This window comes from Macaca mulatta, chromosome 5 (assembly GCF_049350105.2).
Source record: "Macaca mulatta isolate MMU2019108-1 chromosome 5, T2T-MMU8v2.0, whole genome shotgun sequence".
Taxonomy (NCBI): Eukaryota; Metazoa; Chordata; class Mammalia; order Primates; family Cercopithecidae; genus Macaca; species Macaca mulatta.
This window is the reverse complement of record NC_133410.1, coordinates 46,918,152-46,943,978: the sequence shown is the minus strand read 5'-3', so window position 1 is coordinate 46,943,978 and position 25,827 is coordinate 46,918,152. Positions and strand designations below refer to the sequence as shown.

The window sequence follows — 25,827 nt, the reverse complement described above, 5'->3', positions numbered from 1 at the left end:
CTTTGGAAAATATTTCTTTGCATAAAAACAGGTTAGACTAAAATGGGTTTAACAAAAATGAATTTACAAAAGTGTCTGTGTTCTTTTTCTATTAATTTTTAAGATGTACTATCTCCAGCATGTAATTTTTACTCCCCATTCTCCCTACATTCCAGCATGTCAAGTGGACAGCTCTGTTTTACTATCAAAAAGTCAAGACTTGATTGGCTCTATTGAATTGTGTTCTGATGATGTTGATGCGATAGCCAGTGCTTGAGTCTGGATTGGACTTGACCACTGGTGACTTCAAATTCTGAGGACCTCTGTTTCCTCTTCTGTAATAGGAAGTCTGATTAGATGCCCTTTGAGGTTAGTTTGGCTTCTAAGACGGTAATTATCTGTCCCAGTTTTTGTTTCCTATAATTTAGCAATGATATCAACAGAAGGGCTATATTTGAAAATTTTACATACATCCCCCCGGATCTGAACATTCCTCATGATACTATAAATAGAAATGTCTTTATTCTTGGCGTCAAATTTTGATTTAGAAATGTACTCATTTTTGGATACATACTGACATTGGGTTTTATTATCTGTCTTTTTGATTTGGGTGATTCCTTCCAACTAAATTGCCGTGCTTATCCATTTCTGCCTATGGATATTGAACCTATCTCCCAAATCCTGCTTCTTCCTTTACCTGAAGGTCTTTGATCACCCTGACAGTGAGTTCTCCTTCTTTTAAACTCCTGGCTTAGACCCACCATGTGACATTTGTCTTTATTTTTATTTTGTTTTTGGAATTTAACTAATCTAGAAAAATACAAAGTCCAGAAAACAAATTCATATTATCTTACCATTCAGAAATTCAGAATGAATTACATTTACCATTTTGGATTTTATGCCTCCAATCTCTTGTTTCTTGTGTTTTCTTTGTTTTGTTTTGTTTTGTTTTGTTTTGTTTTTTTGAGACTGGGTCTCGCTCTGTCACCCAGGCTGGAATGCAGTGGCGAGATTTTGGCTCACTGCAACTTCCTCCTCCTGGGCTCAAGCCGTCGTCCCATCTCAGCCTCCCCAGTAGTTGGGACTACAGGTGCACGCCACCATGCCCGGCTAAGTTTTTTTGTTTGTTTGTTTTGTTTTGTTTTGTTTTTGCATTTTTTGTAGAGATAGGTTTCGCCATGTTTCCCAGACTGGTTCTTAACTCCTGATCTCATGCAATCTGCCCACCTCAGGCTCCCAGAGTGCTGGGATTACAGGTGTGAGCCACCACACCCGACCTCTCTTGTTTCTTTGATGAAATATTATAGATATCACTAAAGTCCTCTTCAACACCAGTCCAAGTCTCATTGCCAGAAGCTACATATACATATGTAAACTTCCCGATTATTTAAAAAATACACATATGCTTGTAAATTTTTTTGTTTGTTTGTTTGTTTGAGACGGAGTCTTGCTCTGTTGCCCAGGCTGGAGTGCAGTGGCCGGATCTCAGCTCACTGCAAGCTCCGCCTCCCAGCTTCACGCCATTCTCCTGCCTCAGCCTCCGGAGTAGGTGGGACTACAGGCGCCCGCCACCTTGCCCGGCTAGTTTTTTGTATTTTTTAGTAGAGACGGGGTTTCACCGTGTTAGCCAGGATGGTCTCGATCTCTTGACCTCGTGATCCGCCCGTCTCGGCCTCCCAAAGTGCTGGGATTACAGGCTTGAGCCACCGCGCCCGGCCGTAAATTTTTTGTGTTTTAACTTAAGTGCATGGTTATTATATGGTATGCCAATATATAGTTCCACATCTTATGTAGGAATGTGAATCTGAGAGTTCCTTTAGGAGGAAGAAAGTACAGAAGGAAGTATTTCCTTTTTAATTTCCTGATACAAACCAGACTATGCAAGGAAAATCTGCAAAATACTTTAATTATCTCCAGGCTTTTTCTAACTTTCCTCTTCGGTTCTCCCAAGGATCAACGCTCATGCTAACCTTTGCTGCTGCAAGCTCATCGTTGAGGAATTTCTCTGACAGCCCTTCTGGCCCATCTACATTCTTCAAAATTACCTATTTATTTGACTTTGACCAAGATTGCCTTAACATTCCCCAGCTTGACTAAACTTTAGATGGGCTTCTTCCCTGACACTAGACCCCTGACCTCCATTTTTGTACTGCATATTTAGAAAACCTGTAACATATTTTCTCTGCCCCTTTGAAATATAAATCTTTTAATCAGTCTCTTGTCAGTTTTACAACTTATGAATGTATTTCTCAAGAACCTTTGAGCCATGTCTTTGAAATGTAATCAGCAAATGAGATAGTCACTCTATCTTTCATAACTTTGGTGGGTACCTTCCTCCAAGTTGTAAAGCTGCATCCTGTCACAAAGATATGGGAAAATTTACTTTCTTTTGAGTAAAGCCAGTTAGTAAACACATATAACTTATACACTCCCTCTTACTTCCAATACTTAGAAATTCTCCTGTCCTTTGTTTCAGTGGTGTTGTTTGGATTGAGCTCTGGCCCCTCTCCCCCATTGGAATAATGTTGAATAGAGTCTTCCTTGCCTGTTTAACACTGTCCAATACAATTTCTGTTTTGACATTTTCAATTTTCTACCCAAATCAAGATTCCTATTTCATAATGATTCTTCAAACAAAATGTCGAAAGGAAAATAGTCATGATCAAAACTTCAGTGACTTACATGAATGGCCAGTTCTCTTTCTTGAGTATCATAGGGACTTTCATATATTTTAAAAACAGCTATCTGTTAATTCACATATATTTCTGAGCTCCTTCCAAGCAATGTAACAACAAATAATTTAAATATTTTAGGCGATAGAGCCAGAATATTTTGGTCAAGGATAAAATTTTGGAACATTCTTTGTGGCTTTATGCCCTTGGTTTTCAATTTCAGCTGCACATTAGAATTAGATGTAAAGAAAATACACTGCTGGGTCCAACCCCTGGAGATTCTGATTTCATTGGTATAGGTGTGAGCTGGTCATAAGGATTTTGAAAAGCTCCTCAGCGGATTCTAATTTGCAGTCAAGGTTGGAAATCACTGCCTACCCTTTACATCGATGTTTTTTTGTTTTTTCCCAAGTCGGAGTCTTGCTCTGTCACCCGGGCTAGAGTGCCATGGCGCGATCTCAGCTCACTACAACCTCCACCTCCCGGTTTCAAGTGATTCACCTGTCTCAGCCTCCTGAGTAGCCGGGATTACAGGCACTTGCTACCACGCCCAGTGAAATTTTGTATTTTTAGTAGAGATGGGATTTCACCATGTTGGCCAGGCTGGTCTTGAACTCTTGACCTTGTGATCTGCCCGCCTTGGCCTCCCAAAGTGCTGGGATTACAGGCGTGAGTCACTGAGCCCGGACTTCAGAGTTTCTTAAAGCACCTATTCTATTTCCGAATTCAACAAACACTTTTTGGGAGTCAGCTTTGTGCCAGACACTGTCTAGATACTCAAATGAATGTGGCATGGCCTCTGCATTTCAAGGAGCTCTCAGAACAATGGGAAAGTCAGAATATAAAGAACCAGCTACAATGCAGTAAGGACTATAATAGATGTTTATTCAAAAAGCTATGAAAACACAGGTGAGACAGCAATTAAAGTTCTCTGGGGGTTGTGTCTGAATTCATTAGGCCAACTAGGTGTGCATGGAGAGAGTGGCAGGAAGAAAGAGGGGAGATTCTAGGCAAAGGAAACAATAGGAGCAAAAGTCTAGGATCAGAAAACCACCATTCTCTAAATGTTCTAAAGGCCTCCTTTGTTATTGCTGCTGCTGCTGTTGTGACAACATTTGGTCTAAGCCAGGTGATCTCTTGGTTAGTAAAAGGTTGCATTTGCATTTTCCAGATCTTCATCTTTTCTATGAGGTTTTGTCTACATCACTGTATCTCAACACTGACTTACGTCAAAATCATCTGGGCAATTTTGTAACAGCAATGACATAACATTGGTGTTAATATGTTAATAATCAAAGAGACTCTGATAGTATTTGTCTGCAGGGTATGACCTTTTCTTTTCTTTCTTTTTTTTTTTTTTTTTAAGCTCCCCATGTGTCCACTACAAACAGGCATTAAGGATCATTTTGGGAGACATAGTGATGATTGCATTCCTATACAAATTTAGAAAACCTCGCTTGAGTAAACTTAGCCAACCTGTATTTTAAATGGGTAGATTTTATGGTATGTTAATTATAAAGCTATTTAAAAAGTACAAAAGTGTCACATATTTAAAGTTAAAAATCAATACTAAAAAATTCCCTGGGTTGACCAATGTGCTTCTTTGATTAAGAACCACTGGCTGAAATCCTAACAGCTTACGGATGTGGTAGTTCTAAATACAGGGCTTAAAAGGGGTAGCAATTGGGAGGCAGGAGGTTTTACACGCACAGAACCTTCACCGGAAAGATTAATTGAACACCTGGCATGCCATTAAAGAATGCCAGCCCCTGACGATATAGCATGTATTACATCTTAGGTCCAGAATTGCAGTTCATTAAGTGTTTCACTTTAACAGAGTGATTTCAGCTTTTAATGTATTGTTTTCTTTAATGCTACACTGAAATAAATGTTATGGGCTCCCTCTATTGCTCTTCTTAAATCAAAATATCTATTTATTTAAAAAATCTCTTTAATGGAGATATTAAGTCGCTCAAGCTAGAAGATTATTTTTATCTACAAAAATATAATGAAATAAAGAGGTGTTAATAACATTTCTGGATTACATATAATGCCCTAAAAGAAAGACAAAGGCCTTCAGTTTATTAAGTCATTGACCGGAATGAAATGAGACACTTACCAAACTGATTTCTAAGAACCAGTTTTTATAGGCAACCAAATCTGCCTAGGTTTATACAGACAAGATTAAACTCATCACCTTGCAAATCTTTGCCAAATCGTCATTCATAACTTCTTTTAATGCAATAGAGCCAATGCCAGTGTAACATTCAAATATTTCCTATATGGTTACAAGATCATAATTAAACTCCTTTGAACTTTAAGCCCCTTTCCTCTCAATAGTTTATGAACAGGAATAATTTTATGCAGATTGCCATGCAAATAACTAATTACATATATATTGCAACACATCTAATTAAGGTGAACAAATTAGTCAACTTCAAGTCATAGGGTAACCTGAAAAGCAGGTTTGAACTGAAGAAATAAATGTGAAAAGAAGAAATACAGACCATTTCCTTTTATTAAAGGAATAATGAACTAACATCTTTTCTTTATTCCTATAACATTTTGTTGGAAATTGTAATTACTGGAGATACAGTTGTCAGTTCATAGGTAGTAAAAGTACACAACCCCAGAATCTGGGGAAAAACAAATGTTTTTCATCTGAAATTAACTAGTAAAACTCAACTCATAATGACGGAAACTAGTAATGCCTAGAGTAACCCTCTGGGACTGAAAGTTCTAGTATTTCCTGAATCTTGGTCAAGACTCCACATGAAGTAATTACAAAGGTATGGCATCTAGTAAAATGGAGAATCAAAGAAACACAGAATTTTTTTCTGCACAGTCAAGAGAAAAGGATGCTTTCTTCTTTCTTTCACTGGAAACATCTGTGGAATGAAAGACGGCCATTAGGTCATGACAATTTAAAGAAAAAAAATTAATTTAGGTCTATTCCATTTTCTTTCATTCAGTCTTACATTCGCTGAGCCTCCTTATGATCTGTAATTTGGCTGACTAAAAGAACTTGTGGATCAAGATACAGCATCCTACAGAAAAACAATTCCTACTCTGTGACATTCTAGCTTATCAATCAGTCTCTTGAGAGTTTGGTTACAATGAGTCAGTCTCTTCTGAATGAAATGACAAGCTTAAGTTTGGGGACCTAAAAAGCTGAAAAACTCTAAATTCGTATATTCCAGAGGCTTACCTAAACAGTTAGCTAGCCAAGTTCACCTCCTTGACTTCTCTCAGATATAACTGCTATAATTACAAATTTTAATCTAAGCTGATTGTGGCAATAAAATGAAAAGAGATAGATTGGATTACTAGGCTCTCAGATTTTCCTCTTAATATCAATCTGAATTGATATATTTTTGAGGCAGATGCAAGACATTAGTTGGATCCCAGTTTTATATTTTGCTAGTGGTAACTGCAAGCCATGAAGGATGATGGCTCCTCATGAAAATGTAAAAGACAATTGCTTACAGTGTTTATATGAGGATTTCTTCTATGAGAAATTCTCTTTTATGTTTTAAAAGGCATGATTGTGGTAAAAAGAACAATACATTTATTAAAATTCTTTTCTTTCTGCGCACACAGCTAAGTTATATTTCCAAAATTTCCTTACAATTGCATGCTGCCATGAAATTGGGTTCCAGGTGATGAAATGCAGGTAGGAATGATACACTAAATTATATCTATGTCTAGCACATAAAAACTCCCTCCGTAATCCTTCATATTCTACCTCTTTCATATGCAGCCAATTCCAGAATAAAGAGAATTCTGAGTCTTAGAGAATAGAAGAGCCACCTAAATGACTACACCTGTATGCATCAGACTGTTAGGTAAGCGCGCGCGCACACACACACACACACACACACACACACGAAAAAGAAGAAGATTATGTTAAACTTCTAAAATTTTGCAGTTTTATTAAACTAATTAACCATTAAACTAACTAACCATCTGACTAATACAGATACTGGAATAAGGAGTGAGAGGCTACTGTAATATAAACTAAAATATGTGGTTGCTTAGTGATTATCAGCAGGCTAGAACTCTAGGGATTCATATTATGTAGTGCCTAAGACAACTCAACAACTGGGAAGGCTGATTCCATTCCAATGGAGGCTGCAACTGTCGAGAATGGGGTAAAAAACAGATTATCATCAGTGTAATTGGATGTTGTTGGTGATGTTTAGCAAGATACTGGAGGAAGGGGCTGAGTTCAGGTAAGACCTGGCTGGTTTGAAAGAAAAATTAAAGTGAATCATTAGAGTCAAAATTTATCATAGCTATCTTAAAATATTTAAGATTTTTAAATAAAACTTGAGTGAAAAATGCAGAAAAATTAAAAGAAGAAAATCTAAATCATCTATAATCTCCCAAATGAAAGAAAACCATTGCTAAAATTTTGTATATTTCTGTGCTTAGGAAATTGCACACTACACATGCACACACACACACACACGCACACACACAGATACCCAGCACACCATGGATAACACAGAACAAATAGATTTGAAACATAACTCTTTTCCCAATAGTTATTGTGAGCAAGTTTATATTCTATTAAGTATTTTTATATAAAATCACTTTTTTGTGGCTTCATTTTATGTTATAATATCATTTATGAAGCCAATAACTTATTACTAGTTATTTGCTATTGTAAACAATGTATAAATGAATATTCTTGGAGCCAAATATTTTTTTCTTAGGTATTTTGGGAACTGGAATTTCTTTTCTTTTTTTTTGAGAGGGAGTTTCACTCTTGTTGCCCAGGCTGGAGTGCAATGGTGCAATCTCAGCTCACTGCAATCTCCACCCCCTGGGTTCAAGGGATTCTCCTGCCTCAGCCTCCCAATTACATGCATGTGCCACCACGCCCAGCTAATTTTGTATTTTTAGTAGAGATGGGGTCTCTCCATGTTGGTCAGGCTGATCTCAAACTCCTGACCTCAGGTGATCCGCCCACCTCGGCCTCCCAAAGTGCTGGGATTACAGGCATGAGCCACTGCACCCGGCCTGGAACTGGCATTTCTAAGTCAAAGAGTATGTACATTTAGAAAACTTTATAAATGCAACCACAACCCTCTAGAAAAATTGCCAATGGCAATGTATAGGAATGCCTATTTTTAAAATTTACACTATTATTTTATAATTTTGTCTTTTAATTTTTACCATTGAGATCATAAGTATAACCTAAGACTACAGGCCTGTGGATGCAAATAGGGAGTTATTAACTATAATGCTTATATTAGTTGGGATCAGAATGAGGGATGTTGACATGAAGCCTGCCATTAAAAAGGCTTAAATAAGGGGGAAGTAGAGTAATATTTCACATAGATGTCCATGTAGGTAGTCCTGAGTCAACAAGGCATCAGGCATGGGTTCAACAATGTCAGGTACCTTAATTCCATCCTGTTGCCTCTCTGTACTTGGCCCATGGCCTCCCTGTCCAAAAACAGCATCATTTGAGTTCTAGGAAGCAAGATGGAAGCAGAAACAAAGAAGAAAAAGGCAAATGGTATATTTGGGTTCTCCTTAAATAAAAGGTACTGATAAGTGCTACATAGTACTTCCATTTTTGTCCTATTGACCAGCACTTGGATACCACCCACCCCAGATGAAAGGGAGGCTGGGATATGTACGTTATTTTATTTGAGCTTCGGGACAACTTTATTAAATAAGTGATAGTTTTATCCCTATATTTAGTAGAGGGAACTTAGGTATGAGAGTTTATCCAACCTGTCCAAGGTTATGTGGTTAGTAAGTGGTAGAGACATAACTGGAATCCAGGTCTGTCTGACTCTAGACCCTGTACACTTAATCACCACACCATTGCACCTCAAAAAGTCTTTCACCAACAAAGAAGCTATAGACTATAGCTCTGTCTCTTGTTCAGGGCATAAAACCTCATGCTGGCTTGGATGACAGATGCTTTACTATATCTTTTAGTCTGCATTTCACTTCTACAAGCATCTCTTTCTCTTTCACAAGCATCCGATCCACCATCAACTTCTATAGGTCTTAGTTCCAAAATATATTTTGATTCTTTCTATTAGTATCTAGTTCCTGCTACCACCATCTATCATCTAAGCCCCTGGAATTCTACAGTCTGGGGGTAGAAATTAGGCCATATTAACTCTAATGTCTATATTAGTTAGAATAAGTCTGGAGTAGTCTCCAAATTGGTTCCCCATGTTTTGCTCTTGCACTCTAAGATCTGTTTTGCATAGTATATTTTCCAGTTTACTGAAAAATAATTTGCATAGTATAACTATTTTCCAGTTTCCATAGTATAATCATTTAAAAATGTAAACCACATTATGTCAATTAACTGGTCCAAATCCATGCCCACATCTCTGGTATCTTCTTTACCAAATCCATGCCCACATCTCTGGGATCTTCAAGGCCTGTCCAGTCACACAGGCCTTGGATCATCATGCTGAATAAGGCAGGCTTTCTCTTACCTCAGGGCCTCTGCATTCTGCTCACAACTATTTTTCCCTAGATGTTGCCTTCATGTCTTTTCAGCCTTTATGCCTTAGTATAAATGCCATTTGTTAGCTAGGTGCTTTTTGACCAATCTAAGGTATATTTCCACCATCCCTTTATATTACATTACTGTTTTATTTTCTTAAAGATACTTCTCAGTATATTTCATTATCTTAGTTATCTATTTGTTCATTATCTAAGCACTTCTTCTCCCCTGAAACCAGAAGGTAAATTATTGTCCACCGCTTGCATTCCCAGAGTCATTAGAGCATCTAATCAATGGTAGATGTTTAATCAACAATTGTTAAGGAATGAGTGAATGGATGAATTTCCCAAGGCATGGCGCACAAAACTCTTGCCTCCTTCCACCTCAAAACAAAAACTCTCGAGGAAACTAACTTCAGAAAAAGAGTACCAAATTATTTCACAAATAGCAAGCTTGAATTCCAGTGTAAGCTCAGCAAGTGCACACATTGGGGTTTACCTGAGATCTTTGTATATCTCTCCCAACTGTAAGCACTGATCTACATCACCTATACAGCACTATATAGCTGGCTAGTTGGGTTTTAGATGCAGATCACATCTCTAAGGCAGTGACAGTTCACCAGGAGGGTAACGTTCTGGAACCCACTAGACTTTCTGGAACCCACTAGACTTTGGCTAGATAACGGTAGAGCAAAGAAGGCCACATAGAAGGGAAAGTAATACAATTTTCTAAGTGCCAGGCCAGACTTCATTTCAAGAACTTTACATATATCAACTTACAACAACCCTGTAAATCCTAAGCTGTCATTATAACCAATTATACAATTTACAGGATTGTTGTAAGGAATGAGAAACACAGAGAAGTGAAAATAGCTTGCCTATATTACATAGATAGTAATTTTCAGAGCCAGGGTTTGAACTTATGAAGTTTAGCTCCAGAGTTCATGCATTTAAAGATTACTATAGTACAAGTAAGATTTGGGAGATGGAGACCAGAATATACCTAGTACAGATGAAACTACACAAGACAGAAATATGTTTTGAAAACCTCTTGGATTATACACATAACATCCTCTTACTAATCAAAGGGCAAATATTAAGCGCTATCTCTCTTGAAAGTTGTTAACTATTTTAGAGACCATATTTGTTACAGCCTAAATTTTGTCCCATCCAAATTCGAGAGAAAAGATCAAATTCTTCTTAGTACTCAGTCCTGCTTGAAAGATGAGTTAGGACCTAATTCTGTTTCCTCTGACTAAACCTTGGACCCTGCCCGGTGTGTCATTTTACCTTATTTAGTCATCTGTTACGTGGCCTTAGGTAAGCCATATCATCTCAGTTCCTCAGTAGGGATAGTCAAGCATGCAGACTGAGACCACCATTTCCGGCCTCAGACCAGTGATTTTGTAACTACTATCTATGTGACCTTACAAAATATATTATTTCAAATTTATTTCCTCATTTGTAATACCCACCGTACAAGACTGTAGTAGAAATTACTAAGATAAAAATATATGAAGTGTTTGACATATAGTAGATGCTTGCAAGTATTTTTCTCTCAATTATTATAATACATAAAATTTAATTTTTTTTCTCAAAATAGACCTTACCCATCATTAGATTTACAGAAAGACTCAGATGAAGTAGTTTTCCAGACTTCTCATTTTAACTATTACTTGGGGAGCTCCTATTCACAAAGTATCTTAAGACAATTACATTTCAGATAGGGGAATGAGTGTTGTGCATCTATCTGCATTGAGAACTAGAAAGTGGTAAATAAGTGAGGGACAGCTAAAATACCATGAAAATTCATGGGAGAAAGAAATTGACTTCACTTTTGAGACGTGAGGCACACAGAGAAAGGACGTATGAGGTAAACCTAGAATGCTGCTAATGAGTAGTTTTTCTCTGCATAGCCCATAGATTGAATACTTTCTCTTCTGCTTCACCATTTTGCACCACTTTTATTATTAAATTTATAAATTAGATTGTAATTCCTGTTTCTGGTCTACTAGTTACTATCCGCTATTGCAGGACATGCTCGTTTTACCATTGAATTCTTCAGCACCTGATTAAAGTAACAGCAGTAATAAGAAATAACAGAAAGGATATTTGGACTTTGAGTTTAGTTCAACATTAACAGCATGGCTCTAGAGTCTGATTGATTCTGTTTAACTTCAGACTGGGCCTCTTACTTAGCTTAGGTCAGTGATTTCTAGGGTTGCCAGATAAAATGCAGGACACCCAGTTAAATTTGAATTTCAGATAGACAAATAATTTTCAGTATAAATATATCCAATACAATATTTAGGGGATACTTATAACAAAATATTATTGCTTATCTGAAATTTCACATGAACCGGATATTTGGTATTTTTATTTGCTAAATTCAACAACCCTAGTGACTTCTCTGATCATGTTGGCTTTCTGCAAATGGGGCTGGAAATCGTACTTTCTCCCTAGGATGATCTATGTACAGAACGTTGCTCATGGCAAAACCTTAATTTACTTTGCAAATCAGGATACTTTAGTAGAGACTTACGTTAAAACTCTGGGAGAATGACCATGCCCAGGCACCCAAAAAGATGGTTACATTTATTCGAAGGTTTTCTAAAGAGTACAGAGAAAGTTCAACAGAACGCTGAACAAAGGTACAAACTGCGTTGAAAGATACGTAAATGTTCCTTTAAAGTAATAGCACAAGGGTATCTTAGCCACATCACTGCAAACTGCAGACTCCCTGGTTACGTGGAAAGCGGTAGTTCGGCTTCTGCGCAAGCGCACAGGGACTTCTTGGTTCTACACCCCGCCCCTCTCCGCCGGAGACAGTCACGTGGGCGAACCGTAGCTTTAGACAAGCGCCAGCCTTGTCACGTGACCCAGGCCCCAGCTTCGCGCAGGGATGGAGCCGGAAGAGGGGACGCTCTTGTGGCGGCTGCAGAAGCTGCCGGCCGAGCTGGGCCCGCAGGTGAGGGAGGGTACTGGGGGAAGCGGCGCGGGGCCTGGGCTTCGGGACGGCCCGGCGTGCGGATCAGGCCGGGTGCGACCCAGACACCTTCGCAAGCTCCCTAGGAAAGGGAGGAGGAAGGGGCGTGATTTCGGGTGGTTGGTCCCCGCCTTCCCTGGGGAGCCTAGGTGGGCAGCTTGGGGCGCCACCCCCGGCCTAGAGGTGCAGCTCCAGGGCCTTTGCGCGCAGAAGCGCCCGCACCAGACGGGGCTTTGAAAGCTTATGGCGTCAAGTCGGTGTTTGCTGCTGCTTCGTATACGTTTTCTTCATTCATTCAACACATACCTCCCAAAGGCTCCCTACCTGCCAGGCAGCAGACACAGTACTAGGTGCTGGAATACTATGTGACCTACACCGAAGCGAACCCTGCCCCTCCACCCTTGAGGGTAGTTGGAAGGAAGTGAAATAACTGGGCGAGTTACTTTTGTTAGGGTCGTCCCAAGAGGTGATGTACCCATTGACTTCCAGTCTATGAAACAACCTGGCTTGTGAGAATCTGGAGAAAAGCAACCACATTCGTTTGTTCAGCCAGTTTTTCACTGAAGTCTACCATACATTGAGCGTCCCGATGGGATGAGGTAAAATGGTGAGTGAGACGCACAGCCTGTCCCCTGGTGGAGCATCTTTTTTATAAGTCACAATTTTGGTCTTCCTATTTCCTCTGTTCCGTTTACACTGGAGAAAGTGTGGGGGAGACAGAAAGGAACTTACCTCCTGTCAGGGTCAAGAAAAAAGAAAACATCCTAATTATTTTCTCTGTTTTTGCAAGTGATGAACCTGAAATGTCAGCAGAAATTATGGCTAACTTGCCCAAGATTGCCCATCCCGAAAGTGGCAGAACTGGAACTTATGCTCAGATCTATCGATTCTGAGTTTTTTATTGGCTTTTGGCTCTCCTTGTCTTCATTCTACCCATTTAGATAAGGTGCATAACCTTTACTATCATATATGTTGATGACTCCTAAATCTCTAGGTTCAGCCAAAATTTTCTTCCTCTATGGTTCAAGAATGCCAGTTAAAAAACAAAACCCCCAAAACCCCAAACCAAAGTCTCTTCCCTGAGTGTCAGGCGTCTGCCACAGGTACCTCAAATTCAGTATGCCCTTGCGTGAGCTCTTCTTTCCCTCTGGACCTACTCCTCCCGTAGCCTCATTTTTGGTTTGTGGCACCACCACTTTCACCCAGCCCCTCAACCTGACGTTCTAGGTTTCATCCATGGCCTCTCCTTTTCACATCTCTTCTACCTCTTTACTGCCTCCATTTTGAGTGTCCTCAACAATTTAAGCCCCTTAATCTTTAATTCCTTAACTGAAAATTGAGGCACCTGGGCTCACCCTCTCTCTTTTCTTACATCTTCCAACCTGTTAGCAAATATATGAAAAAATAATGCAAATGTGTGAATAGATTGCTTCCCGGTTGAGCACTAGGCTCTTTTGCTTTGTACACAGGCCCTTTTTGATGTGGCTCCACCCACCTCTCCAGCCTTGTCTCCTGTCACCCCCTAGGCACCCCCCAAAATAACTTGCTATTCCATAAATCAAGCAGTGTGATTTTACAGTTTGCCTCCTGTATATATGCCGTTGCTTGTATCTAGAAATGCACTTCTTCTCTCCTGTTTGCTTGGCCAACTACTCATCCTTTTAAGATGGAGTTTTCCTTGCTTCCTCTCTGTGCTCCTTTGTACCTTGTATATACTTTTATTATGTCCCCATCATTCTAAATTACATGCATTTGTATGTTTGCCTTTTTCGAATGGACTAAAACTCTGTTATGGTAGGGCCTTATTTATTCTCAGTTTCCTCATTTGTAAATTAGGAATAATAGCAATGGTTACTTCAGAGTTGTAATGAGGATCAGTCCAGAGCATGGTACCTAGTTAGGGCTCCATAACAGTAGCTATTATAGTTTCTTTGCCATTAAATAAAGTCATTTCCATGACCTTATTTAGTAACTGGGATGAAGTGTGCATTACATATTTGTGAGTGAATAACAAACATATTCCGAAAAAGAGAATGCTTTTATTTTTCAGTTTGAGTTCTGGGTTTTGCTTTAGCATGGGGATGGTATAGGATAAGCTGTAGAGAATTTTGAATGAATTCAAAATTGAGTATGTTGATTTATGGTAAATAAAAGATCAGTTTGTATAGTATATTAGCCACCATTTGGAAGCAGTTGCTTGTGTTCTGGCAAGTGTGGTGTTAGAGGGAAGGAGTTATTAGTTAAAATAGGGTGGAATATGATTATTTCCAAGTTATTTGGTTCAAATACTACTCTTGTAAGATACAAATAACTTTGAGAAAGATAACCTTAGTATATGTTAAGTGCTTAGAATAGTACTGGCATTGTGTTATCTCAGTTAATAGATGTTGAAGGCATGAATTGGAGGAGGAGGAGTAGTGATAATAATAATAAGGATGGTAACGAGGGTTAGCAATGTCTGCATGTCTTTGTACATGCCTGGAAGATGTCAAGTGATTTCCGTGTATTCTTCTTCAATCCTTACAGCAAGATTAAGAGAAGAGATGATATCCTCATTTAACACTTGAGGAAACAGACTCGAAGATTTAAATAAAACTTGAAAGTACTGCAACTGGGATTTGAACTGGATAGTTTTATTCCAAAATCCATAGTCTTAATCACTATGTTAAGTTATACATGTGTTAGGCTTTCCATTGCTGATAGTAAGATACTAATAGGATAGAAAGGAATGTAGAAAAAAGGAAAAAAGTACTGAAGACTTTCTGGGAATACATCTAAAGTAACTGCTGAGCTGGGTGTGGTGGTGCTCGCCTGCAGTCCTAGCTACTTGGGAGGCTGAGATGGGAAAATTGCATGAGTTCAGGAGTTGAAGGCCAGTCTGGGCAACATAGTGAGACCCTCAAAAGAAAAAAAAGTATGTTGTGAAAGTGGAGGCAAAGCAAAATGTAGGTTATAGGCCTACAGTAAGAGACTTTAATGTAAGTCCTATCCTTTTGTTTGGTCATTGCTATAAATATATCCTTTATACGTATCTTCCTTTTAGTTTTTTCATTATGTAATTTTTATAAAATTATTTTAGTTTCTGAAGGTCGACATAATAATAGAAAGTCTAGGATTTTTATGAGTTCTAATTTTTAATTAGAATAATCTTAAAAGTGGTTTATACATTTTAACTTAAGCTGGTCTTGCAGATAACATGAACATCTCCCAATGTTTGTTAAGAGGAAGATAAATTTGTTTTATCATTTTACTTACAAGTGCATTTATTTGTGTCTTGCTAGCTTCTTCACAAAATAATTGATGGCATTTGTGGTCGAGCTTATCCTGTGTACCAAGATTATCACACTGTTTGGGAATCAGAAGAATGGATGCACGTTTTAGAAGATATTGCCAAATTTTTTAAAGCTGTAGTTGGTAAAAACTTATCTGATGAAGAGGTAACTTCTCTGCACATTTCTATAACTTAACAATAAATAATGCCCAGGTTTCCTTCTGAGTTTTTTTAGAGCAGTGTATAATACAAGGGCCATCATCAGTAACAACAAATACCTTATAATTGTGAATGGAAAAATCTGTGGAAATCCTAGGTTTTTGCAGTTTCGTTTTTGGTTGTTTTTACTCTTTTAATTGTGAAACATTTAAAGCATACAGAAGAAAACAAGAAGTTATATAACTGATACCTACATTCGCATTACCAGTTAAACAGGTGTTAATGTTTTGCAATGTGTGTGTTTCTTTCAGAAATAAAGCATTACAGAGGTTACCAAAATTCCCCTATCCCACACCTGGATATCCCACTTTCACCTAGAGATCACCACTCTTGAAGGTGGTGTTCATGTTTTGTATTATATATTGTATGTATGTTTGAATCTTTGAGTATATTGAATTATTTGGGGTATGTAAGTGTATAACTTGTAATAAAATGTAACATATGTCTGCACTTGTAAATTGTTTTAAATGCAGCATTGTGTTTTACATTGATAAATGTGGATCTAGTGTATTTTAAATCCTTGTATTTGATGATAGAAATTAAATAAGATTTATTTATCTCCCTACTAATAGTCATTGCTTCTTTCATTATTACAAGTAATGCTGCTATAAACATTCTTTACATGTCTTCTTGTTCACACTCACATCAGCTTTTCTGGGGTAGATATCTTGAAGTGAAATTGCATGGTTGTAGGATATCCTTCTTCCACTGAATTACTTTTGCATCTTTGTCAAAAATCATTTGACCTTGTGTAGGTTGCTCACTTTTCTGAAAATCAAGTTATTTATGTTTGTCATTGATTTGGATGATATTCTGGATATGAGCTTATTGTTAGAAATATGTATTTTAAATATTTTCTATTATGTGCTTGCCTTTTTACTCTCTTAATGGTGTCTTTTGGTGAAACAAGTTGTGAAATTTAACAAATCTACTTTGTCAATATTTCTTTTGCTGGCTAATACTATTAGTGTTTTGTTTCAGAAATATTTGTGCCGAAGATATGAAGATTCTTGGATGTGTTCTTGTAGAAGCTTGATTGTTTTAGCTCTCACATTATGTCACTGATGCATTTTGAATTAATATTTGTGTATGGAATGGAGGCCAAGTTCAAAATTTTCTACATGAATATCCAGTTGACCACTTATTGAAATGACCATCCTTGCCACACAATATTGCTGTACTGCCTTTATTGTAAATCAAATGGCCATATATTTGTGCCTCTGTATCTTGACTCTTTAATGTATTCCACTAGTCTACTTGTGTGTATTTGCCAATGCTACACTGCTTTAATTACTGTAGAATTAAAGCTAAGTTAAATTATGTCTTAATATCTGGTAATAGAAGACCTTCATTGTCATGCTTCTTCAGGAGTGCCTTGGCTATTATATTTTCAGATAACCCTCTAGAATCAACTTTTCAGTTTTAACCTACAAACCTGCTGGATTTTTGATGGAGATTGCACTGAATCACTAGATCATTTGTGGGGAGAATTGACAACAACATTTAGCTTTCCAAAGTTATGAACATGGGCAGCCCTCTATTTATTTAGAGGGCTTTGGTTTCTCTATTTATTTAGAGGGCTTTGGTTTCTCTCTCGTATTTTGTAGTTTTCAGTGTTGAGCTCTTGCAAATATTTTTTATTTCTGAGTAAATGATGTTTTTGATCTTTAATTTTTAGTAGTTTTTTGCTAGTATGTACAAACAGTTGATTGTTATATTCCTTGTGTCCCACAGCCTTTCTAAATTTGTTTACTGTATCCAATTGTATATAGATTTTTTGGGGGGAGATTGTATATAATAATTTTCTTTTTCAACTTTAACATCTTTCATTTATTTTTCTTACCTTTGTGCATTGGCTAACACCAGCAGTCAGTGTTTCTTTTAAAAAAGCAGGCATAGTAGATATATGTCTATTCCTAACTTTAGGGAGAAAGTGTTTACTGTTTCACCATGTAGTATGTTAGCTCTGTGATTTTATAGATATCCATTGTCAGACTAAAGAAGCATCCTACAATTCTAATTTTGCTGAGAATTTTTACCATGAATGGATACTGAATTTTATCAAATGCTTTTCCCTGAATTTGTTATTGTTTCTTCATTTTGTTAATGTGATTTTTGAATGTTAAACTAAGGCTGCACTGCCAAAATAAACTCCATTTGATCATGATGTATTATCTTTTTTATATATCTCTTGATTTGGATTGCCAATATTTTGCTTAGGATTTTTATATCAATATTTGAGTGATATTGGCCTAGGTGTTTTTTTTTTTTTTCTTTTCCTCTTGTCAAGGTGTCAAGTTTTATTCTGGCCTCATGGAATGAATTGGGAAGAATTTTTTTTTTCCTCTTCCTGTTCACAGGAAGAATAAGTGAGATTAATTTTATTTATTTATTTAGTGTTGTGCTACTCAATTTTCACACATTCGGAAATTTTTTGGTTACCTTTTCTCGTTAGTCATGACTTCATTACCCAGTAATAAAAATATAAACAGTATTATTTAAGTTCTTTGAGATCTGATGTGGTTTGCCAAATGGCTCAGAATATGGTACATTATGGTGAATGTTCCATATACATTTGAAAATAATGTGTACTCTACAGTTGTCAGGTATAGTATTGTATATATTGCTAAGGTTAGGTAGAATACATTTTTTCAATTCTTCTATATCCTCATTGATTTTTTTTGCTTCTTTGTGTCAGCTATTGAGAGTTGTATTAATACCTCTAATTGTGAATGTGGATTTATTCTTTTAGTGCTGCCAAGTTTTGAAGCTATGGTGTTAGGTACTCAGGAATTTATGATTGTTGTGTCCTTCTGTTGCATTGCCCTTTTACTGTCCTTCTGTATTTCTTGTAACACTTCTTGCCTTAAGGGCTACATTGTCTGATATATTAATACAAGTTGAGTATCCTTTGTTTGAAATGCTTGGGACCAGAACTGTTTTGGATTTCAGATTTTTTTGACTTTGCAATATTTGCATTATACTCACCAGTGCAGCATCCCTGCTAAAAAAAATCTGAAATCTGAAATCTCAACTATTCAAATGAGCACTTCCTTTGAGCATCCTGTCAGTTCACAGAACTTTTCCCGTTTTGGGATTTGAGATACTCATCCTGCGTGGCTGTATCAGCTTTGGTGTTTTCCATGTGTATTCATTTCCACGCTGCTGCTTCCATCAGTCCTTTTTCTTTACTCTCTATTTTGCAGAAATTTGTTAAAACTTATTTTCTGGTTACTCACTCTCATCTTAGTCTTTTTTATAGTTACAGAAGTATTTCTTTTTTTCTTTTACTGTTGCTTTAAAAGTGTGCAAAAGGAGAGTGGAATTGTGTTTTTACGTTTTAAACAGAAAGCCCCTTTTGTCTGTTTTTATTTTTATAGATATTTCAGCAGTTGAATCAGTTGAATTCATTTCATCAAGAAACTATCATGAAATGTGTGAAAAGTAGGAAAGATGAAATCAAACAGGCTCTGTCAAGAGAAATAGTTGCTATTTCCTCTGCACAGCTGCAGGATTTTGATTGGCAGGTAAAGGTAAGAGTCTATGAGTACGTGTATTTTTAATTTCATTTTATGGATATAGACAAATATCTTTATAATATCATGTATCTAAAATTTGTTATTTTGGGAATGTATTATCCCAAAGAAATATCAAAGATAGTTTAAATTACACCTTACATTAACTTGGGCATAAGTACACTACAAACATCTAAGCCACGTGTAATAACATTACATTGATAATAAATTTAGTTAGATCTGTAAATCATTAAATGTCATAAGTGATGGGACAGCATATAGTCAACATATAGATACATACATACATACATACATATATATATAAAATTTATTTTTTGAGAGAGAGTCGTGCTCTGTCATCTAGGCTGGAGTGCAGTGGTGCAATCTCAGCTCGCTGCAACTTCTGCCTCCTGGGTTCAAGCAATTCTTCTGCCCCAGCCTCCTGAGTAGCTGGGTCTATAGGCACGTGCCACCACACCCAGCTAATTTTTGTATCTTTGGTGGAGATTTGGGGTTTTGCCATTTTGGCTAGGCTGGTCTCAAATCCTGGCCTCAAGTGAGTGAGCTGCCAGCCTCAGCCCCGCAAAGTGCTGGTTTTACAGGCATGAGCCATCCCACCTGGTCAACATATATTTTTGACCACAACTTTCTAGACTTCATAGCTTTCTTAAGACTGGTAAATGTGATTCTACCTCTAGGAGGAAAACCTGTAAGATACTATTAAAACATCAGTTTTTAATACATTTTGGAGAGTCACTATCAGTAGAGTTCATAAAGAACAATCTCAGACCCACTTTTTGTCCTTATAAGATACCTAGACCAGTAGATGAAGAGGAAACAAATAATTTTGTTTCTTGATTTTAGCATGACCCTGGATAAAGTGCCTTACATTGTATATATGGATTAAGTAAAGAAAAATGTGGGAAGATAATAGGTGGGTTCATAATCAGATAAAGAACTAAGCAAAGACAGATGAATGTGTATTAGTTAAGAAGTCTGTGTGGCTCTGGTCTTGGCCCGGTCATTTTCAACATTTTTATGAATATTATGCTTATCATATCTGAAGGTGATATAAAACTAGAGCTATAACACGTGTATAATGTGACACAAAATTTAAAATTATGTCACAGCTAATTACATCAATGACCAAATGAATCAAATAGGCAACCTAAACAGAGGATGTTTAATTTAAATATTTAAATTTTATACATTTAGTTTCAATTTCAGATTTCATATTTTTATAAATATAAAAGATAAAGGAGGCCAGGTGCAGTGGCTCATGCCTGTAATCCCAGCACTTTGGGAGGCTAAGGTGGGTGGATCACTTGAGGCCAGGAGTTCGAGACTGGCCTGGCCAACATGGCAAAACTGCAACTCTACTGAAAAAATACGAGTATTAGCTGGGTGTTTTGGTATGTGCTTGTAGTCCCAGCTACTTGGGAGGCTGAGGCACGAGAATTGCTTGAACCTAGGAGGTGGAACTTGCAGTGAACTAAAATCATCCTGCCACTTCACTCCAGCCTGACCACCAGAGCGTGACTTTGTCTCAGAAAAAAATAATAAAGGATAAGAGAGAGATGTTAATGGTAGCATATATGAGAAATGTTTATTTTGGTTTATCAAAGTATAGCTTCATTCGTGTTGATTCAGGCCCATATTTTGTTGGTAGAAATGCAGTTCTTTTTTTTTTTTTTTTTGAGTTAAGAGTTTCACTCTTGTTGCCCAGGCTAGAGTGCAATGGCAGGATCTCAGCTAACTGCAACCCCACCTCCCAGGTTCAAGCGATTCTCCTGCCCCAGCCTCCCGAGTAGCTGGGATTACAGGCATGTGCCACCACGTCTGGCTAATTTTGTATTTTTAGTAGAGATGGGGTTTTGCCATGTTGGTCAGGCTGGTCGTGAACTCCCGACCTTAGGTGATCCGCCCACCTCAGCCTCCCAAAGTGCTGGGATTACAGGTGTGAGCCACTGTGCCCGGCAGAATTGCAGTTCTTCAAGCAAGAGATAGTGCTAGTACCTTATGTTTCCAATGATAACATCTTTTTAGTGTAATATCTGTTTAGTTTTGGCTGCCAAACTTAATAGATATTTAAGCAAATTGGACTCCAGCTAGCAAAAAATGACTAGGAACTTAAAATCATAGTGTGTGAAATTGCTTTGAAACACTGATACCATGTACCTGGAAAAGATTAAACCTAGTAGAAACATGACACTTACCTTTAAAAGGCCAAAAGTCATAGTTGGGGGAATATATAAATGCTTTGTGGCTCCAGAAAGTAGGTGAAGGACTAAGGTATATTATTTGCAATAAGATAGGTTTCAATTCAACCTAGGGAGGAACTTTTTAACAAGTATGAATATCTGGAAATAATTGTAACCTCTTCTCGAGGTAGCACGTGCATCATCATTGGTGGTATTTAAGCATAGGGTGAAAAACTATTTATTGGAAATACTGAGGAGGAGAATTATGCATAAGATAGTTAACCTGAAACTGCTACTTCCAGATCTCAGATATTATAGGTCCTGTTTTTGGGTGAGAGAATGGAGGAGATATGTCAAGATTTGATTCTATAGTGTATGTACTACAAGAGAGATCCTTTGAGGTCATTAGGGAAGATGTCCCTTATCATTGCATAAGTAATTTTTTTGCAAGTGGTAGCATTCTAAACAAAGATTCAGTTTTTGTGGATTTTTCTGGCTCAGATTCCAGGAAAATTGAGTTTCCCTATGCTGTCTGCCAAGGAAGCTACAGTGCTCGTTTCAAAAAGTACTAGTATTATAAATATTTGGTTCTTCCAATTCCCCTAGGATATATTCCAGAGAAATAAATTAAGAAGTAAGGTAAGTGTACGGAGTGTTTCTGTTGAGTGGCTCTAATTGAAGATGGTATCTTGATAACATATTTATCAATATTGTGATAGATAGATAGCTGACCATTAATCAAGCATCTTAAGTTCTGAGAGTTTACCAGTATTTTTGGTCTCGCTTATCTTTGTACATGAGCTTTCATCTTCTTGTTGCCTTTAATCTTCTTTAAGAATTCTCTATGTTTCTTGTACATTAGACCCTTTCATTACTTCCCAGGCATGACTCTGATCTACATACCTGCTTCTGCCACAAGATTGCTGACTGGTTATCTTACTTTCCTACCCATTTCCTCTCCTTTATTCACTCTCCTTTCTCTCTCTATTCTTCAAATATGCTTTAGCATGGATTTAATTTGTTTCTTTCACTTTTCTCTATACTCAACAGCAAATAGTACTTTTAAAAAATGTACTGCTAACTAAACTCTGATGCATATTCAATATGGTTCTTTTTACTATTTATTAATTACTATTTTTCTGATTTTAAACAGCTTGCACTTTCCAGTGACAAGATTGCTGCATTACGAATGCCACTGTTAAGCCTGCATCTAGATGTAAAAGAAAATGGTGAAGTAAAACCATATTCTATTGAAATGAGTAGAGAGGAGCTGCAGAATCTAATACATTCCTTGGAAGCAGCAAATAAGGTATTTGCTATAATTTTGTCATATGATTTGAATGTTTAAGGCTTTTGGGTTTTTTTGAGTTGGAATCTTGCTGTGTCACCCAGGCTGGAAGGCAGTGGCGTGATCTCGGCTCACTGCAACCTCTGCCTCCTGAGTTCAAGCGATTCTCGTGCCTGAGCCTCCAGACTAGCTGGGATTACAGATGCCCACCACCACGGCTGACTGATTTTTGTATTTTTAGTAGAGATGGGGTTTCACCATGTTGGCCAGGCTAGTCTCAAACTCTTGACCTCAAGTGATCTACCCGCCTTGGCCTCCCAAAGTGCTGGGATTACAGGCAAGGGCCACTGCATCCGGCCAAACGTTTTAAGTTTTGATTGATGCTCCTAGACTCATAGTTCACTTTTAGTGTTTTTTTCTCCTGATGTTTTATGTTAAGCACAGAAAATACTTTGTTAGTGTGTTCTGAGCTCTAGTTTTAGATATTGATTACAACTTGTAATGTTCAATTACTTAGTTTTGAAATGTATTAAGTAATTTTTGAAAGAATAATAGTGCTATTCTAACAGCTGAATTTCTTTTGCTTCAACCCTCATTAATGATAAAAATTAAATTTTTACCTTAGAATAATAAAATTAATTGATTCTGAAGAGTTTTTATGATTAAAAAAAATTACGATCCTGAAGAAAAAGTGGCTTTATTAACTGGACTAATAATAGAAAATTGCTTTTATGATCCTCTATGGAAGACAAAATATGGCCTGTAGTTATTATGACAAAATCAGATAGAGGCAAGGCAGAACTAATGAATGTCGAAAAACTTCACATTTACAGTGGAGTGGCTAAATAACAGTAACTGCTCCTAATGTTTAATAAATGAGAAAAATAATATTTAAACAGTGGAAACTGTTGTGAGGAGGAGTAAAAATAATTATCTTTGTATACGTATGTTTCTTTGTTATTGCTCAGCGTTTTCTTTAGTGATCTCATCTCAGTGATTAAGTCTCAGTAATTCTTACAACCTCTACTGCCCCACTATTTATCTTCTTGATCCTGCTTTTTAAAAACTCCCATAAACTTCAGCTTCTCTCCACACTCTGCATTTGCTCAAACATTGTAGTGCTTTGATCACTGGTCCACATGCCTATTAACCAAACGAGCAGCTCGGGCTTGGCTGGATGGCTGAGTGGGGCTACATGTGTGAAGGGTGCATGTGGTAGAGCCCGATATAAATGGTAACAGATTCTGAACTGTAGATTCTGGCAGGCATATGTCATCAGTTACTGTGTATTGTACTTCCTTGTTATGAGTTCTCCATGCTCTTTTTCAGAGACTTCAAAGCATTTAATATGGAATATATCAGCATCAGTCTTGTATAACCTGATATTTTCTGTTCAATTTGTGTTTTAAGGTGGTCCTGCAGTTGAAATAACTGGCAATGATGAATACCAGTGCTATCAGATTTTATTGCTCCAACTTATATGGCAGAGTGAATACTGTGTGTTCAGAAACGCTGTGATGTCTTGACTGTTGCAACAGGCTGAGAAAGCAGCAATGTTGATATTATAAAGATAAAAATGTATCCACATTCCTTAACAGGAAATTACATGGTTGAGAGGAAATGCATAAAATGAAAGATGAAAAATCTATAGTAGCAGTTTATATTTTCATGATTGTTTTGCCTCATTTATTAAATACTTGAGAAATCTTTAGAGATACACAGTTTTATTGAAAGCTAAAAATAGGTTCTAAAGTAATGTAAAAATGTAAAGCACAAATATACTTGAATATTGCTTAAAGAATTATGTGAATAGCAACATATATTATGGGTATATAATTACTTTGTGATATTTTTTAAAAGTTTTTCAAAGAATGTATAAGCTGCATATATAACTCAGGAGATTCCATGTCTTTCTCATATTTCAGAGGAAAGATTATAAAATATAAAATTTCTTAGAGAACACCTCTTTGTCAGAGATAAACAAGAACAAATACTCTAAACTTATGTGAACAATTTTGAGTTTATGAATTCTAGAAACTAAAGAATACAGAAAAATGAAAATAACAGTTTTACTTCTGCACTTCTATGTTTGGGAAACGTTGCTCTGATAAAAAATAGTTGCCATTGTGCAGTGTGTGTATTATTCAAATATGAGATAAGACTATGTACAGGTCCACTTTTGTTAATAAACTCAATATTGAATACTTTTGAATGTTAAATTCATTGGAAAAACAAACCATTTGTAACCTCAGTTAACTTGAACAACAAGCATTCTGAGCAAATGAAAAGTGTCTTGTTTTATTTTTATATATTTATTTTAAATGACTCCAAATAACTCAGTAGTTATACGTAATTATACATAACTCAATAATACGTAATTAATAGGTGCTTGCTATTTGCAAGCCATATGGCTCATTAGAGCATCATACTATTCTTTGAGGCATCCAGAGCAATTATTACTATTCTCATCATACAGGTGAGGATAGGCTTAGAGAGTTTTCTTTTTTTTTTTTTTTTAAATTTATTTATTATTATTATACTTTAAGTTGTAGGGTACATGTGCATAACGTGCAGGTTTGTTACATATGTATACTTGTGCCATGTTGGTGTGCTGCACCCATCAACTCGTCATTTACATCAGGTATAACTCCCAATGCAATCCCTCCCCCCCCGCCCCCTCCCCATGATAGGCCCCGGTGTGTGATGTTCCCCTTCCTGAGTCCAAGTGATCTCATTGTTCAGTTCCCACCTATGAGTGAGAACATGCTCAACCATTATGGAAAATAGTATGGCGATTCCTCAAGGATCTAGAACTAGATGTACCATATGACCCAGCCATCCCATTACTGGGTATATACCCAAAGGATTATAAATTATGCTGCTATAAAGACACATGCACACGTATGTTTATTGCAGCACTATTCACAATAGCAGAGAGTTTTCTGAGTGTGGTCTAAACAGTGCTACTCAAAAATGTGTCTGCAGAGAAGTGCTTGTCTGTGAACTGTTTGTTACAGGTCAGTGATTCAATATGGAGCTTGGGCCAGAAAGTGTGTCAGTATACTGCTTTCTTCATCAAGAAATTTTGGTTTTAAAAAAATTATCAGCTGAAGGAAACTGTGCTTAGTGTGGTAGGTAATTTACCTTCTTGTGCAAGTTATTTGTTATTACGGGCCAATGATGGTTTGTAGAACAGCACTTTGAATAGCACCC

General features: G+C 37.1%; 1 protein-coding gene across 2 annotated transcripts; it reads left to right on the top strand.

The window, feature by feature from the left end:
* The first annotated feature begins 11,986 nt into the window (after positions 1-11,986).
* COMMD8 (COMM domain containing 8) lies at positions 11,987-24,818 on the top strand. 2 transcript variants are annotated; one of them, XM_015138318.3, is made up of 5 exons: positions 11,987-12,102; positions 15,402-15,557; positions 18,991-19,137; positions 22,480-22,635; positions 24,025-24,818. In XM_015138318.3, exons 1-5 carry the CDS (start codon positions 12,037-12,039, stop codon positions 24,043-24,045), a joined length of 546 nt encoding a protein of 181 aa, XP_014993804.1. In that variant the 5' UTR covers positions 11,987-12,036; the 3' UTR covers positions 24,046-24,818.
* Positions 24,819-25,827: the final 1,009 nt, after the last annotated feature.